General features: G+C 39.5%; 1 protein-coding gene across 1 annotated transcript; it reads right to left on the bottom strand.

Moving 5' to 3' along the window:
- Nucleotides 1–10,608, bottom strand: LOC107673585 (ETS translocation variant 5-like). Its single transcript, XM_016467626.1, has 13 exons — nt 10,483–10,608; nt 8,624–8,759; nt 8,431–8,524; nt 8,189–8,236; nt 7,799–7,849; nt 5,904–6,027; nt 5,538–5,822; nt 4,242–4,528; nt 3,706–3,765; nt 3,520–3,588; nt 3,091–3,260; nt 1,886–1,987; nt 1–1,762 (listed from the first exon to the last, which is right to left on the bottom strand). The coding sequence occupies exons 2-13, from the start codon at nt 8,669–8,671 to the stop codon at nt 1,532–1,534; spliced, it is 1,569 nt and encodes a 522-aa protein (XP_016323112.1). The 5' UTR covers nt 8,672–8,759; nt 10,483–10,608; the 3' UTR covers nt 1–1,531.
- Nucleotides 10,609–14,991: the final 4,383 nt, after the last annotated feature.

The following is a 14,991-nucleotide window of genomic DNA, read 5'->3' as shown; positions in this document are numbered from 1 at the left end:
TGAAGCAGAATGGACAGTTTATTGTACCCAGTACAGATTATAAACTCAGCAGTGTAAGGTACACATTGTGAGGGGACAAGGTTAAGCCTGTACAAGTGCAGACAACCCTTTTGTGGTGGATACTGAGACAAGCCCCTCATTCCATGAGAAAACGGTTATTTTAGAAGCTGCACCTCTCATTTAAAGGCACTGCTCTCGAACCCACCAGGAAAGGGTGTCCGGTAACCACTGGTGTGCAGTCACTGCAACACAGGGATCCACTTAAAACATACATAGAGTATCGGTTACAGGCAGAACTATACACAGCTTATACAACAAAATCAAATAAATGCAGACTTTGCAAAAATATATAAGTTCATCTTTAAAAAAAAAAAAAAAAAGGAAAAGAAAAAGAAAAGAGAATACAAATGCAGAGAACTCCACAATTTCTTCTTTGTCCAGCATAAAGCGATATGTTAGTGGACAGCTGATCATTGAATACGTCATGCGAAAGGAAGCAGTGGTCTTTCAACGACTTGAGATTGCCAACGAGTAGCTGACCAGGAAAATTTATTTTTCTTGTACCTTATTGCATGCAAGGCCCTGATACTCCTGCTTTCCTGGTGCATTAAAATATAGAATGATGCCAAAAATAATAATAATGTAAGAGTCTAAATGTTGTTTGACCTTCACTTACACTAAAGCATGGAGAAAGTCTGACTAGTGCATCCCTTTTGAATGTTGTCAAGTGAGAAAATTATATGTACTCTGTAATTCAAAATTTGGCTTTTTGGGAAGTGAAAACTAAAATTAAATAGCGACAGGCATACAGAAATACATTTAAAATGGGTTAACAGTCCTGTGAAGTTGACTAAATATACTAAGAGTGACTCTGGTTTAACTTCACATCAACAACCCCTGGGTTAACCAGCATGAAAACAAAAAGTTAATATAAAACCAACACATGACAAAGGACTCAGAACAAAACCAAATCATACAAAAAGAACATGTTCTGTATTCCTCAACATAATTAAAGCTGTCCACATTTAGTTAAACAAAAAGTGTTGTATAAAAGCCAGCTTTCTAACAAATGGGTCATTTTTTCTCCTTGTAAAATAAAGCCCTTTTGACTTCTTGTCTACATGGTTTGGAGGTAAAACAAAATTAGACCAAAAAGGCAACTATTAAATAGTGCTGCATTTAAGTTTTTTTTTCTTTTTTTTTCCTGTGAGGATGTCTCTTAATTCATTACCAATTTTTCTTTTTTAAAAAAGCAGATTGTCAAAAACAGAATTGCCACAATTCTCGCAGTGAGATGTCAACCTCTCCAGCTCAACCTCTTCTTCTCTGTGGCAGTGACCGTTTGCCACGAGGAAGGTTTAAGCTTTCCTCACCTCCTTGACACCTTTCTCTCGCCTGAGAAAAGGTGGCTCGCAGATTTCTCCTCGTTCTTTTTTAATGATTGGGAGGGTTAATCTGGACGTGGGCAACAGTTCAAAAGGAGTCGAGGCAATAGGGACAGATGTGTTTCAGTCAGATCAACAGTTCAGGCTCAGTACACGTAACCGTCAGGGAAAGGCATCCCAGCAACACACTGCTCGCCACCGTCCACCAAGTATGAAGCCCCCTCGTCATAGTGCGCCAAAGGCAGCGTGTCGTCATCCACTCCGGTCAGGCCGTCAGGGTCTGCTTTAAGGTTGGGCCTCTGGTTGTCTGGGAAGGCCATTGAGAAGAGGGCCTCGGGATCACACACAAATTTGTACACATACCTCTCGCCAGCGACCTGAAAAGAGAAAAGAGGCATTAAGATTATCAAAAAAAAATGTAAAAGTGGACAAATTACAGCAACTATTGTGATTATGAGCAGAACATAGAGTAAAAGAAACCTGCGTGAACCTGCCTTTACCTTCTGCATGATTCCCTTCTCATAATAGTAACGCAGTGAGCGACTGAGTTTGTCGTAGTTCATGGCCGGTCTGTTCTTCTGGATGCCCCAGCGCCGGGCCACCTGAAAACACAGATGACGATTGTCATTTCATTAGCGGTTTCAATTTAGTTGGCAACAAAACTTGGAACATTGCAAAAACTCTCAAACCTAATGGTGTTCAAGAGAAGTACACTGTCACTTAGAGAAATTGGTTGTAGCCACCATGAAAGCAACTGTGGCCTTTAAAAATAAAAAAAATGTATTAAATTTACATGCGATGTAGAGCACACAAACGGTCTGACAAAATGTTAAGAATTGGCAGATGCCTTTTGTCAGAGTGATAGTGTGTCAGACAATAATATTGGCAAAGTATTCAGACATGACTTGCTTATCGAAAAAGTCATGTGACTACCTCAGCATCTAGGAACTTCTGTAAATGTGTTTTAATTAAAGAAATGTGTAAATGTCTTCTTAAAGAGGTAATTCACCACCAGGTAAGAAGGGATTTTATTAAAACTTGGTTGTCTATGCAGTTGAACTGCGAAAATGTTTTTGAAATCAGTGCTACATGACAAGAGAACAGAAAAAAGGCTGGGGAGTTGTCTTTGGAAACTTCAACACCCATAAAGTACTGAGTTCAAGCTGATTGTCTGTGGGTGGGAATATAAAAATGTGGAGGTAAGATTTGTAGCTAAACAATCCCTGAAGCTGTCAAATAAACCAGGAGATCTACGTCTAGGAAAATATACTACCAACCATTACCTTTAATGAATAAAATCCACCTCAAGCATTTTTAATGTGCATTTTTTTTTTTTTAAAGACTTATTTTTGGTGTTTTTTGCCTTTGAATAGTTACAGGACAGTGTAGACAGAAAGCGAAGTGGGAGAGAGAGAGGGGGCAGGATCGGGAAAGTTCCTCAAGCCAGGATTCAAACACGGGATGCCCGTAGCCCGGCGCTTCATGTCGGCAAACTGCCCACAAGGCTATCGGCACCGACTTGATGTGCATTTTAGAATTTTTATTCGCATTTTAATGTTTCTATTAACATTTTTTCTGTTATCCCAAAATGAACACAAAAATATATGAATAGAAACCCAGCTACTGAAAGCAAGAAGATACAGGGCTACTGTAAATGGTGTGTGTGCCTGAAAGAAAGCGAAAAAAACTGAATGTTGGCGCTCACCTCCTCTGGCTCAATAAGTTTGAACTCCATTCCACGTCCTGTCCAGGCAATGAAATGACCGTTGGCAGGATCATCCAGCAGTGTAACCAGAAACTGCCAAAGCTGGAGGGAGCCGCGACGTTGGTAAGGTGGGCCATCACGATACACAGAGGGCTCTTGCTTTACCTTCCCTGTCAGGAACAAGAATTACGATGATTAGAATTTGCCTAGAGTAGCGTGAACAAGCAAGTGAGAAATTCCAACACAAATGTGGCTAATGTGGACATAGCCTTCATTTCGCACCACAGTACTAGCTCTCTCTTCAAAGAAAGGGGTGCCCTGATGAATCTCTACAATGCAGACTGAGCACTTGACAGCTACTGAAATGACCATTTGATCATTAACTCGTCTTTGATTTGAAACTATACATGACCTGTTGTGAACTCTTACCTTCAAGTCTCTCGGGAACCACACAGGTGTCGTCGAAATACAACTGCCGATCTCTGTCAAATGAGAAGTCTACAGGAAGAAGAAAGAAACAAAGACACTGTGTGTTAGATTAAGACAGGATAAGATGATTTTAGCATGCTGGAGCTGCAGTCATGTAGTATATGCTTTAATGGTTATGCCACTTACTCTCATGGTTTTGGTAGAAACTTGCTGCTCTCCCAAATGAAGACTGACACTTAGGCACTTCTGCAAAACAACATACAATGGGATTATTAAAAAATTTGAAATTACCAATGATAATGGATAATGGGTTACCCTATGATTAGACATGACAAGAACAAAATATCCTGATGTGGATTATGACCCAACTACCCTAAGATATGGTCTCTTAATGCAACCTTTTGAAACTTCTTACAATGTCTAGGACTAAATATTTTAGCATGTTAAATTGACAGCCCTGTTTATTAATAATGCTGCACTTGAGGAATGTCTAGGTATGAGGAGCGCAGCCTTCTCAGAATGTCTCCTCTTTGCACGCAAAGGTTCAAGGTTTGCATGTGTGCATGCTTTTGTTCGTATACACCTCACTAAACAATGCTAAAAGTCACAGGCCCGTGCAAGCACACAAAATACATTCCATGCCCTCACCCAGACAGCTCTCATGAAGCCCAGGCAGATCGTGAACACCTGAATACATTTCTAAGAAATGGGACAGTCCTCACCAGAATCAAAGCAGAAGTCTCGTGGCTCTTGCTTGATGGCCATCGGGCGGAAGGCAGCCTGGGATGGGCCCATGTTGGGAACACCTTGCTCAGCGTAGCGGGGGTCTAGGAGCTCCTGTTTGAATCCCTGAGGAGGCACAGGAACCAGGGGCTCGGACATTTGGCGATGGTAAGGTGGCCTTCCATCTCTTGGTGAAGTGCTGGGGACCTGTGGCATGAAGTTGGGTCTTCCTTGGGTGTCAGAAGGTGGGAATGGCAGGCAAGGCTCTGAAAGTTGTCGCTGAAACCTGCAAGACAATAACAACATTCAAAAACCAGAAACAACTTTGGAGTAAATGACACAGTGCACTTTCAGTTAAATCCAAGCAGCTGCTTAGGATTCAAGGAAGTCATAAACAAACAGCATGTTAAAATATAGCTATTTTGGTCATGTGACACAGGATAAATAAAGGAGCAGCTTAGCACTAGCACTTTAGAGTCTTCTGCTAGAGGCTGTAAATGATGTGCCACACATTCTCCGGCAAGCTCCCAGGAATTCAGCTACAGGTGGCAGGGCAGGATGCCAGCCAATCTATTCTCACGGGGGTCATGTTATTAGAGCCCCCAAGCAGTGATGTACACCACATTTTTTGAGCTTATAAAATGAGCATGGCTATAGGGTCAACTGCCATAATATATTATATCACTACCAAATGTTTTTTAAAGCAATTATAATTTTTTTAATTCAGCAAGAATGCATTGAATTGATCAAAAATGACAGTTAAGACATTTATAATGTTACAAAAGTTTTCTATTTAAAAAATGCAAATCTTTGGAATTTTTCCAATTAATTAAAGAATTCTAAAAAAAACACATGATGGTTTCCACAAAACATTAATAACTGATAATAATAATAAGAAGAAATGTTTCTTGAGCACCAAATCAGCATGTTAGAATGATTACTGAAGGATCATGTGACACTGAAGACTGGAGTAATGACTGCTGAAAATTCAGCTTTTCTTTTACAATAAAATGTATTAAAACAGAAACAGCAATTATAAATTGTATTTTTTATACAATATTACTGTTTTAATGTATTTCTGATCAGACAAATGCAGGCTTGGTGAGCACCAGAGACTTCTTTCAAACACACACAAAAATATTTACTTTTGAATGCAACGTAATGCAACGTATCTCAATAAGTGTATACACATATGTAGATATTTTTTCCTTCATATTAATAGTAATGCAAAAAAAATGTGTATGTATATATGCGCCACTAAAATTTAACTGTCCTGAAACCATGCAGAGACTCACCTAGGTTCATTACTGAAGTGAGTGTCACAGTTTAGGGGTGGACAGGGTACTGCAAAAGGTGGGCTCTGGCTGTGGTGAGGGAGAGCCTGCTGGCTGGGGGTGGTCTTGGTCATTGAAGGCTGCCCATGAAGGAGACGCTGCCCTAATGTTGAGTTGCATACGGGAGGAGGAGTCTGTTCATGCAGGGGACGTGTCCCCAGAGTGTTGGTGGGGACACATGGTGAGACGGGCGTTGAGGGAGGAGTCAATGGCTTGAACCCAGCTGTGGGCTTCCTTTCATAGGCACTGTATTGAGGAAAACAAAGACAATTAGTCATCACGCTGACAAGATATCAATGACATTGAGATGGATATCTAAGAAAGTACCTGTAGCTGTAAAGGCACTTCTCTCCATACGGCATGGGACTTCTATCCTGGCTACAGGGGGAGAGCTCTTTGGAAGGACTCAGTTCGCGTTTGATCTTCACCAGTGGTGGGCCATGAAACATCACTGTGAGAGAAAAGAGCAGAAGGAGATGTTTCTAATGAAGCAGAGCATCCAATCGAACACATCAACAGAAGTGCACTGAAATGCCTCAGAAGGAGATTCTTCTTCACCATTAAACCGCCATATTTCACGGGTAATTACAATTGACTGCCGAGAAATAAAAGCTCTCCGTTCTGCCCATCAGTATCATGGTGCAGAACAACACATGCAATCAAAGCGCTCCCCTCAGATTTCCATCATAGCCGAGTCAATACTCATGAATCAGTGTGGTCGTAATTCAATGATTTTGAATGATTTTCCTCCCCGCACTGTAACCATTAGCCCCTGGATCTCTGCATCAAGCTCTCATATCCGGCGCCACATAATGGCCAACGCAACTGGATCCACACGAGTCGAGCCAGATAAATCACCCAGACTGTACTTAAAAGACAAAAGGTAGGCACGTGGAAGCTCAAAGCATTTGTTAAAGTGTTAGTTCACTGAAAATGATCACATCTGATGTGCTCTATGTGATTAGTGATTATTATATGTGAACAAAAACCTGTTAAAACTAAAAATCTGCTCATCAGAAGACTTGGGTGAACTTTTTGTGGGGTGAACTTTCAATGGAAGGACAGAAAACTCTATCAGGTTTCATTAAAAATATGTAATTTGTGAGAAGTGAGAAGATTTCCTGCTCTGTGGCCATTGAGGTTATTGCTAAAGAAGAGGCCACTGCCCATTGATACAGTACTGGGAAAGTGTAGGAGGGCATGGGGTGCCATGTGACGTCCAGATGACCCCTGGATACTGAAAAGACTGTAAGAAAAGTTTGCACTGGAATGCCACATGAAGAAACCTATGGCTCACATTCAAAAAGTGCCTGATTTTATAAACAGCATGTCAGAAACCTTCATAACAATCTTATGCTTTTCAGTAGCGCCACACTGACATGCAAAACTGCACTGAAACGCATGCCCTTTACACACCCTGTCTCCTAGCCTCAACATCAGACGAAAACAAAAACAAACTTCAGAGACAAAACAGGGGGGAAAAAATTACATAAAAAGCTCTGCCGAGCGTTCCTCCAGTATTTCCTTTGGCTTTGATTCCTGTGGCCAGGCTCGAACAAATTGGGTGCGTTTGGACTGAGAACCCTCAATGAAAAGAGCTTCAGTAGCTGTGGATTTGGTGGGTTTAGGTAGGCCGTGAGAGGAAGCCTTTTCCTCTCCCCTTCCCGCTGGAATCCAGTCCATTCCAGAGGCTGAACGGAGTGCATGAAAGTGTGAAATCTGATTATGAGCTTGGATCATGTGATGCTGATACCAATCGGCTGATTTCACTGAAAAAATAGGTAGGTTGTGGGGGTTCTCGCTGAGAGGATTCAGGCAAGAATGAAAAGCGGAAAGACCATTTAAGCCCTAATAAATCAAAGCACTATCGGGTTGAGTGTGTGGGGATGTTACACCACTGACCATGTTAAAGAGCAAATCAATTACTTTAAAAGTTTATGCATGCTAAAATATCTAATATGCACTATAATAAGAGCTTCATTTGAGAGTATAACTGCTGGCATCTTCAACAACTCAAATCAACACGATTGTCTGGCCACTCGACACCATCCTTAGTCTAAGATCTCCTTTGTTTCCCATGAAACTTTGGCTTTAAATTTTAGCAAGAGATGAATAATAAATAGCTCCAAGAGTTCAGCCTCTGCCGTTTTCCCTAGCCCTCTCTGGACTGCATCCAAAGTACACTGCCAAGGAGAATAAATAATACATCTCAAGGTACTCACAGCTCTCCGACTGGAAATCTGGGACAAACTGTTCATCATCGGGCACCTGAGCTGTAGAGAGAGATTGGAGAGCATGAAAGATCCCTGCTGATAAACAATCTGCGGATCAATGTAAATTTGTCAGACGACATTTATTTTTGTATTTTTTGTTCATCGAAAAATGAACAGCCATCTCAGTGCCAGCTTTTTGGACACTGCTGCAAAGCTAGTGCAATGGACCAAATTAAATAGCCAGAGCGTCATGAAAAATAAACAGCAGCTGGGACAAAGTGTATCACTTAGAAATTATATATTCCACTTGCATATATTATAAGAAATACTCATGAGTCTGAAATATAAATGTCAGCTGCATGACAAAGCAAAAATGACATGCATGAAAATGTTACAAACCTTCTGCGATCCAGATCTCTTGCAGCTGGCTGAGGTCCTGGAAAAGTTCTACAGATGACAGGCAAAGACAAGACAGTCAAAGAGCATGAAAACCCACTACGATCCAAGTATTTGATAAATGAAAGGCAGCCTTCAACAATCACAGCATCGATCAAACTACTGCTCTCTCGCTGTTAATGCATCTCAATAATCAGATACATCTGCTAAACATGCATTAGTCATGTTCATTAGGTTGAAATTACCCTCTGTGTCCTGAGCGAGTTCAGTCTCCACTAACTTTCTTTTTCTGTCGTTAACTGCTCGGCTATACAGTTCCTCCACTTGTAATGACTTTTGCTGTGGAAAAACACTTATGGTCAGTGTTGCCTAATTTAATGCTGAAAAACAAAACACCATTAGCTTTATGCATCCACAGAAAAGCAGAAATTTACTTACATTAGGTGGGACCATAAATGGTACTTGCTGGTCATAAAATCCGTCCATGTTACCTGGGTCTTCAAGAAAGCTCCCAGAAAAGGGTCTTCGCTTAAAAGCGATTGTTATATTGATCTCTCTGGGTCTTCGGTTTTCTCTAACGAAAAAAAAAAAATAAACAGATGAATCATGCAGTAGATCAACCGGACAGGCAGACAAAACCCGCAGATCCATCAGATCCTGTGTTTTCATCCTCCCCCTTCTCTCAACAACCCTCCTGACAGAGCGTATGTGAGCATAAGACAGACAGCCAGAGAGAGAGAGAGAGAGAGAGAGAGAGAGAGAGAGAGAGAGAGAGAGAGAGAGCTACGTAATGCAATCCACAGTAGAGATGGATGTAAACCTTACATAAGCAAAGCCAACCATCTGTGCTGCTGATTAGACTATGAAAGGAATCGTGAACATATTAAGATAAACGGAGGAAAATGGAAAGCATACATTTCGTGTTACACTACATTGATATTCCACTTATATAACTAGTCCATGAATAAACTTTGAAAAATTGAATTGCTGGCCAAGCATCTATTCCGAGGAACACTGGATACTAACTTACTGGATCAACTGCACACTTGGAAGGGGCAACTGTGAGGACCATGACAACTTTTCTTGTGATGCTTCTCAACAAAACAACAGCTCTTTACTTGATACTATAAATGTATTTTTTATGTTTATAGTGTAATTGTATAGTGTATTGTTGTAGATTTTTTATGCATTTGTATTATTCTGACCTTTCTTGTGATGCTGTTCCAATAAAACAACAATTCTTTACTTAACTGTTAAATTAAATACAAATAATTGTAAAATGGTATTGTTACTCTTTATGAGATGTTTGTGTGTGTATGTGTATAAACACACACACACACACATAACATATAAAATGTAACAATTTTATTTTGTATTATTTATTTAACTGACATGTATACATACAATGAAATTACATCGTATAGGTGAGAAACTATGGAAGTCTAGCTAACATGTAAAATAAATACTAACGAATTTAAAAAAGCAAACAACTATCTGCTAACGTTACCACGAGAGATGCCTGAGAGCTAATAAACGAAGGGAAAACTTCAGCGGCTAAGCGTTCAAGTACGTTACAGTCATGGAGCGAACGAGCTCGCACTTTTTTCAAGCTTACCATACTTAAACCCGCAGCTTTGTTACTGCAAAAATGCATGGAAAAAAAGAAAAATAAGTCAGAAGTATTAATTCAAACACAAAATAATATCACCAGTAACACAAGTCAGCAGCTAACAATTATTTTAAAACTCTATCATATTTTTTTCCATTTAGAATAAAGAGACTTTTCCAAATACATCACACATTTTGTGTATTATTATGCGGAAATAAAGACGCATAAACATAGCCTTAAATGAAGTGCTGAAAGTAAATATAAGATTGAGCAGGGGTGAGGACCTCCTCCCACTCTTGAGCCCCCTGACGGCCTCTTGTTTTACTCAATGAAGTGAAACTCGATCCGTGAGGGGGAAAAAAGAGAGACCTCCATTCACAAAACCATACACTGTTCAGGCTGCACCGACCTCACCTTTAAATGTCACTAATGCTGAGCGCACACGCTTCTGTAAAGACTGCAACGGCGCAAAATATGACAGGAAAAACTTCATGCATTAAAATGGTTGCCAAACAGTATAAACCCTCTCTTGGAGAAAATGGCGTTCGCTTTCCCCCAAGGCGAGATAGCTGTTTTTGCAGTTGCAGCAAGCCAACTATAAACTTACGCGCTGCGCAAAACAACCGCTTTCAAACAGATATTTCAGTGAACGCCGTATAAATATTTGAGGAATGAGGGTTAAACTCACCGTATAGATGACGCGCCTATAACAGTGGACTGAAAAACACGTTTCAAATTTTAATCCCAAAAGGATGCAGTGCGCTCGTGCTGATCAATAGATGAGCTCTCTCCGACAATCAAAACTTGAATGAGGTTTTGTAAATGGACTGCTCGGTTTTCCCTTGGGCTCGAGAGGCATTTGAATCTGGAAGCCCATTGGCTCCGAGCGCACGTCATTCACATCTCTAAACCAATGATTTGCGAGCATGACTCGAAATATGTATGAAGCGCTCAACGACCAATCGAAGCCTTGTTTGTCTTATTTTTATGAATGGCTGAGTTTCATTCACTTTCAAGATTTTTCCCCGCACTTTTCCAGGGGCTCTTAAAGGGCCAGAGAGCCAGAAGTAGAGTCGCCAGCAAAACACATCAGAAATTGGAGGACAGTTCACTAAAATCTATTTAATTAGCATATATTTAGACTTGGCTAAAACAAAGCTGAGTTGCACACAACGAAATAAAGGTAAATGAATATACCAATCAATGGTTATTCCATGTCTCAACAAACTTTCCAAACAGCTCATAATGTGAGAATAATAAACACTGAATATTCAACCAGAAAGGGAGGATTAGTTTGCAATGGATTCCCTGTGGAATTTCCTACAGGATTTTAGAATAGTACTTTTCAGTTTATAAGTAGAAAGAAATGTCTGTGGTTAACATAACTTGAAGAGACTTTAAGGTTTTGTTCTGCAAAATAAACTCAGAAAATTTAGTAAAAATCTAAAATAAAAAATAGGCAATGCAAGTCAATTAAAAAAATAATAATATAACATACTGATGATAAGTTTATTATTGTTGTTGTTCATAATTATTATTATTAAAGTTTTTATTATTATTATAATTTAAGTTGTTGAATAAAACATTATGTTAAACATGCCCAAACATACATTTTACTCAAAGTAAAAAGGTATATAATTAATATAACTATGAATTGATACAATATTATTATTTTTATCTGCTACACAATGAACTGCACAATCTTGTGATGTGCAAGGGATTTACAATGTATTATTGTGGTCAAGGCCAGATGTCCTAGAATCTATATTTAACAAAGCTGTTTCTGTGAAAAAGAGAGGGAGAGAAATTCTGCGTCAAGTGTGAGGAGGATAATCTTCAAAATCCTTCTGGCTTTCGAGCAGAGCCCACTTTCACAGGAGCACAATGATAGCATGAACAAGACGTGCAGTATGCAGTTACTGGTGTCATTGTTTCTCCTGCTTGACGCTGCTAAAGCTGGGCTTTTCAGCTCTGCCATGCTGTCAGGGTCTCCTTTTTATAGCACCTTTCACTAATGTGGTGGGAGGTGGGAAGGGGGTGACCAAGAGCACATTCTATTTCCATTATTCTGCTCCCTAAATCAAGAGTGGTGTTGACACAGGCATCAGCAGCACCCTTCTCTTTGATATCTTTCATTTTTTGGGACAAATATTGAAATGATCCGCTATCACTCACTCTGATAATGAGAAGGGCTTATTTGTGCACATGACAATAGAGTTAAATGAGGGGTGACGGACAGAGCAGCAAATCAGATTCCTATGTAACACACAGAAAAATCTAAACTTTTAAACCTTGTTATTGTACATAACCTATGTACTATGACTGAATACACCCAGAAAACTGTGTAAAATCAGCTTGGTACAGACAGTTAATGAAGTGGAATGAAGGTTAACGCAGCCTCGGGCCACTGGTGCTCTCCCAAAGAGAGACATGATGGGACTTGATGACTATTAATAGTTAATGGAGAGATAATTCCTGCTTCATTATCTCTGCACACCCAAGACGCGTATAGTTTCGCCCCAGCTCACAGCTTCTTGTTGTCATCTGCATTTTTCTTCTACAGGGCTGTATTTACAAGCGCAGAGGCCACAGGGCTGCCTGATGCAAACAAACAGTCATACAGCCTCACATGGCAACCATCTGATACTGTAAATGACACTGCAAGTATAGTGATAGTACACCTGAATTATCATGTACATGTACATATAAGATGCCCTCTTAATATTTGTTTGAGTGTTGCACTGTGTGATACACTGCTAGTGAAGAGAGTATTTAAAGGAATATTCTGGGTTCAGTAAAAGTTGAGTTCAAATGGCAGCATTTGTGGCATGATTTTAATCACCACCAAAAAAACAAAAAACAAAAAAAAAGATATTCCCCTCGATTTCTTTAAAAAAGGCAAAATCAGTGAAGCACTTACAATGGAAGCAAATAGAGTCATTTTTGAGAATTTATGCAGGAATGTGAAGTTAATTTTTATAAAAGCACATATTAATTCTTCTAGACGTTTTAAGGTTAACAAAATGTTTTCATACTAAAATCGTGTTAAGCTTGCTGTGAAAACCCCCTTTTGGAACCTTTATTTTTTTTAAGAGCATGGCATAATGTTGAGCTTAACTTGTAGTGAACCTGGATCATTTTTTTAAAATGTATTTCATGAATTCTACAGGATGTAATGTTTGGTTACACCACAATATTTATTATTTTTCTTCTTCTAAAAAACAAAACAAAACTAACACTGGCTTCTCTATTCTTTTTTTATTCTATTTTCTTTTTTATTTATTATACAATTAACAAAAGCAAAAAAGGCCTCTAACACTACCTTGCTCTATTCTTTTTCTATTCTGATTTTTTAAAATTTATTATATAATTAAAAAACCCTTGCTACGTGTACTACGTTAAGCTAACTGAGGCTTGTTATAACACTTGTGTATCATTGCTCTTTTGTTGATTTTGATTGCTTCCATTGTCCTCATTTTTAAGTCGCTTTGGATAAAAGTGTCTTCTAAATGACTAAATTCCAAAAGCGCACCTTTGTACCAAAAATCAAAACTTAGGTTGCATATTTGTACCCTTTGAGTATACTCCCCCAATTTTACCCCTAAAGGTACAATTTTCTGAGAGTCTAGAGGTCGTCACAAAATCTAGTCAGTACTCATTACAGATTCTCACTTCAGTGTGCAGGGTCAGCATAATGTACAGTATAATGGGAGAATAACACACCCATTACTTTGGAAAGATTGAATTAGAAAATCTGCCAATGTCTTGCAGTTGCATCATGGTATGATTGAAACTCAAGTGTGCAAGTCTACACAGATGCAATCATGACAGAAGGTGTTGTCTGAGAGATGGAAGCAAGTGCTAAAGTGCGCTGACATAAGGACTGAACTGTGTGGATCTTAAGTACCGTGCTAAAAGCTCACAGTATTTTCCCAGAGTGCCTCATATCATCAGCACAGGAGCACCGAAATCTGTGATTTATTGTGTGAACTGAAATTCAATCACGTTAAGTAGAGGATTGTGTCGGGCACCTTTGCTGGATGCGAGTAAGCATCCCGGCCGAGCCACCCAATGACCCACACCAGACGCAAAGCTTCAGTCTCTCCGTTTATTCAATAAAACTCTTTTGTCAATTAACATGGATGCCAACAGTTTACAAGAACCAGAATAACAGAGTCTAAGTGGGTCTTTCGAGGGCACGATTCACCCTTTAACCCCATCTCAGTCTGCAGGACTCCTGTCCTTGAACCTTGTTGCCTACCACACAGATGGACTGCTACAAACCACACTAACCCTAAAGGCAGGAATAAGACAGTGAGTTAAGCACACATGTAGAACATCACATTCAGGGTTGACATGGGCTCTACTGCATCAGTGGCGCTCAATACCGCTCATCTGTCCCAGCTAAGAATAGAGCTACACTGAGATAAGCCGTATTGTCTCTTCATATTTAAGTTCAGGATTCTGGCTCACTGTCCTTAAAAATCTTTCCTGGTTTGGTCTCAAGATGCCACGGTTGAGAACAAAATCGTATTCCTTTCCACTCATGAGTTTGAATTTGAATAGAATTTCCCACACCCTACATGAATTTGAATTGGAATGACAGGAAAAGGAATGTATTGAATTGTAATTAAAAAAAATTAAACAGTGAATGCATCCTGGAAAAATAATGTTCTTTCATCCATCCATCGTTCTCTGTCTGCGAGGCCAACAAACCCTCTATCTTCAAGACTTCTTGGCAAAACTTCCAAAAAAAGGCTTTGACAAGCTGTACAGTTTTTTTTTGTGACACGTGAACTAATTTGAATTACAATTAATTTTTAATTCAAAACCCCAATTCAGATTTAGAATTTGAATTAGAATTTAAAATTCAATTCTGAAGAGAGCACAACCCTGCAAGAGGCAGCACGGTTTTACAGATAAAATCGTGTTATTGTTATGAGAAAAGAGACAGTGATGGGCAGATTGAGCAATCATAGTTTTAGGACAGCAACAAATAATAGATAAAAGCCGTCCAGTCCACAAATGAAGACATATGTGGTGTCAGAGACATCATGGAGCTCATTTGTGATGTGAAGGACATCGCTCTATCACCACTCTTCTCTGAGAGCGAGTAGGCCTGTATGATGACACTAACAAAAATGAGTTATTGCAACACGGCAAAACAGATGTTGACCTCTTGTGCCCCCCCAAGCAC

The sequence above is a fragment of the Sinocyclocheilus anshuiensis genome, unplaced genomic scaffold (genome assembly GCF_001515605.1).
Source record: "Sinocyclocheilus anshuiensis isolate Anshui unplaced genomic scaffold, SAMN03320099.WGS_v1.1 scaffold277, whole genome shotgun sequence".
NCBI lineage: Eukaryota > Metazoa > Chordata > Actinopteri > Cypriniformes > Cyprinidae > Sinocyclocheilus > Sinocyclocheilus anshuiensis.
This window is presented reverse-complemented; position numbering and strand designations above follow the sequence as displayed.

What these genes read in the sequence shown, in the direction of transcription:
- LOC107673585 (XM_016467626.1), bottom strand. Translation starts at nt 8,671, where the DNA reads ATGGACGGATTTTATGACCAGCAAGTACCATTTATGGTCCCACCTAAT. An exon ending in CATTTATGGTCCCACCTAAT is followed by an intron (nt 8,525 to 8,623) that starts GTAAGTAAATTT and finishes GTTTTTCCACAG; the next exon opens with CAAAAGTCATTACAAGTGGA. An exon ending in TTTCTACCAAAACCATGAGA is followed by an intron (nt 3,589 to 3,705) that starts GTAAGTGGCATA and finishes TTCTTCCTGTAG; the next exon opens with ACTTCTCATTTGACAGAGAT.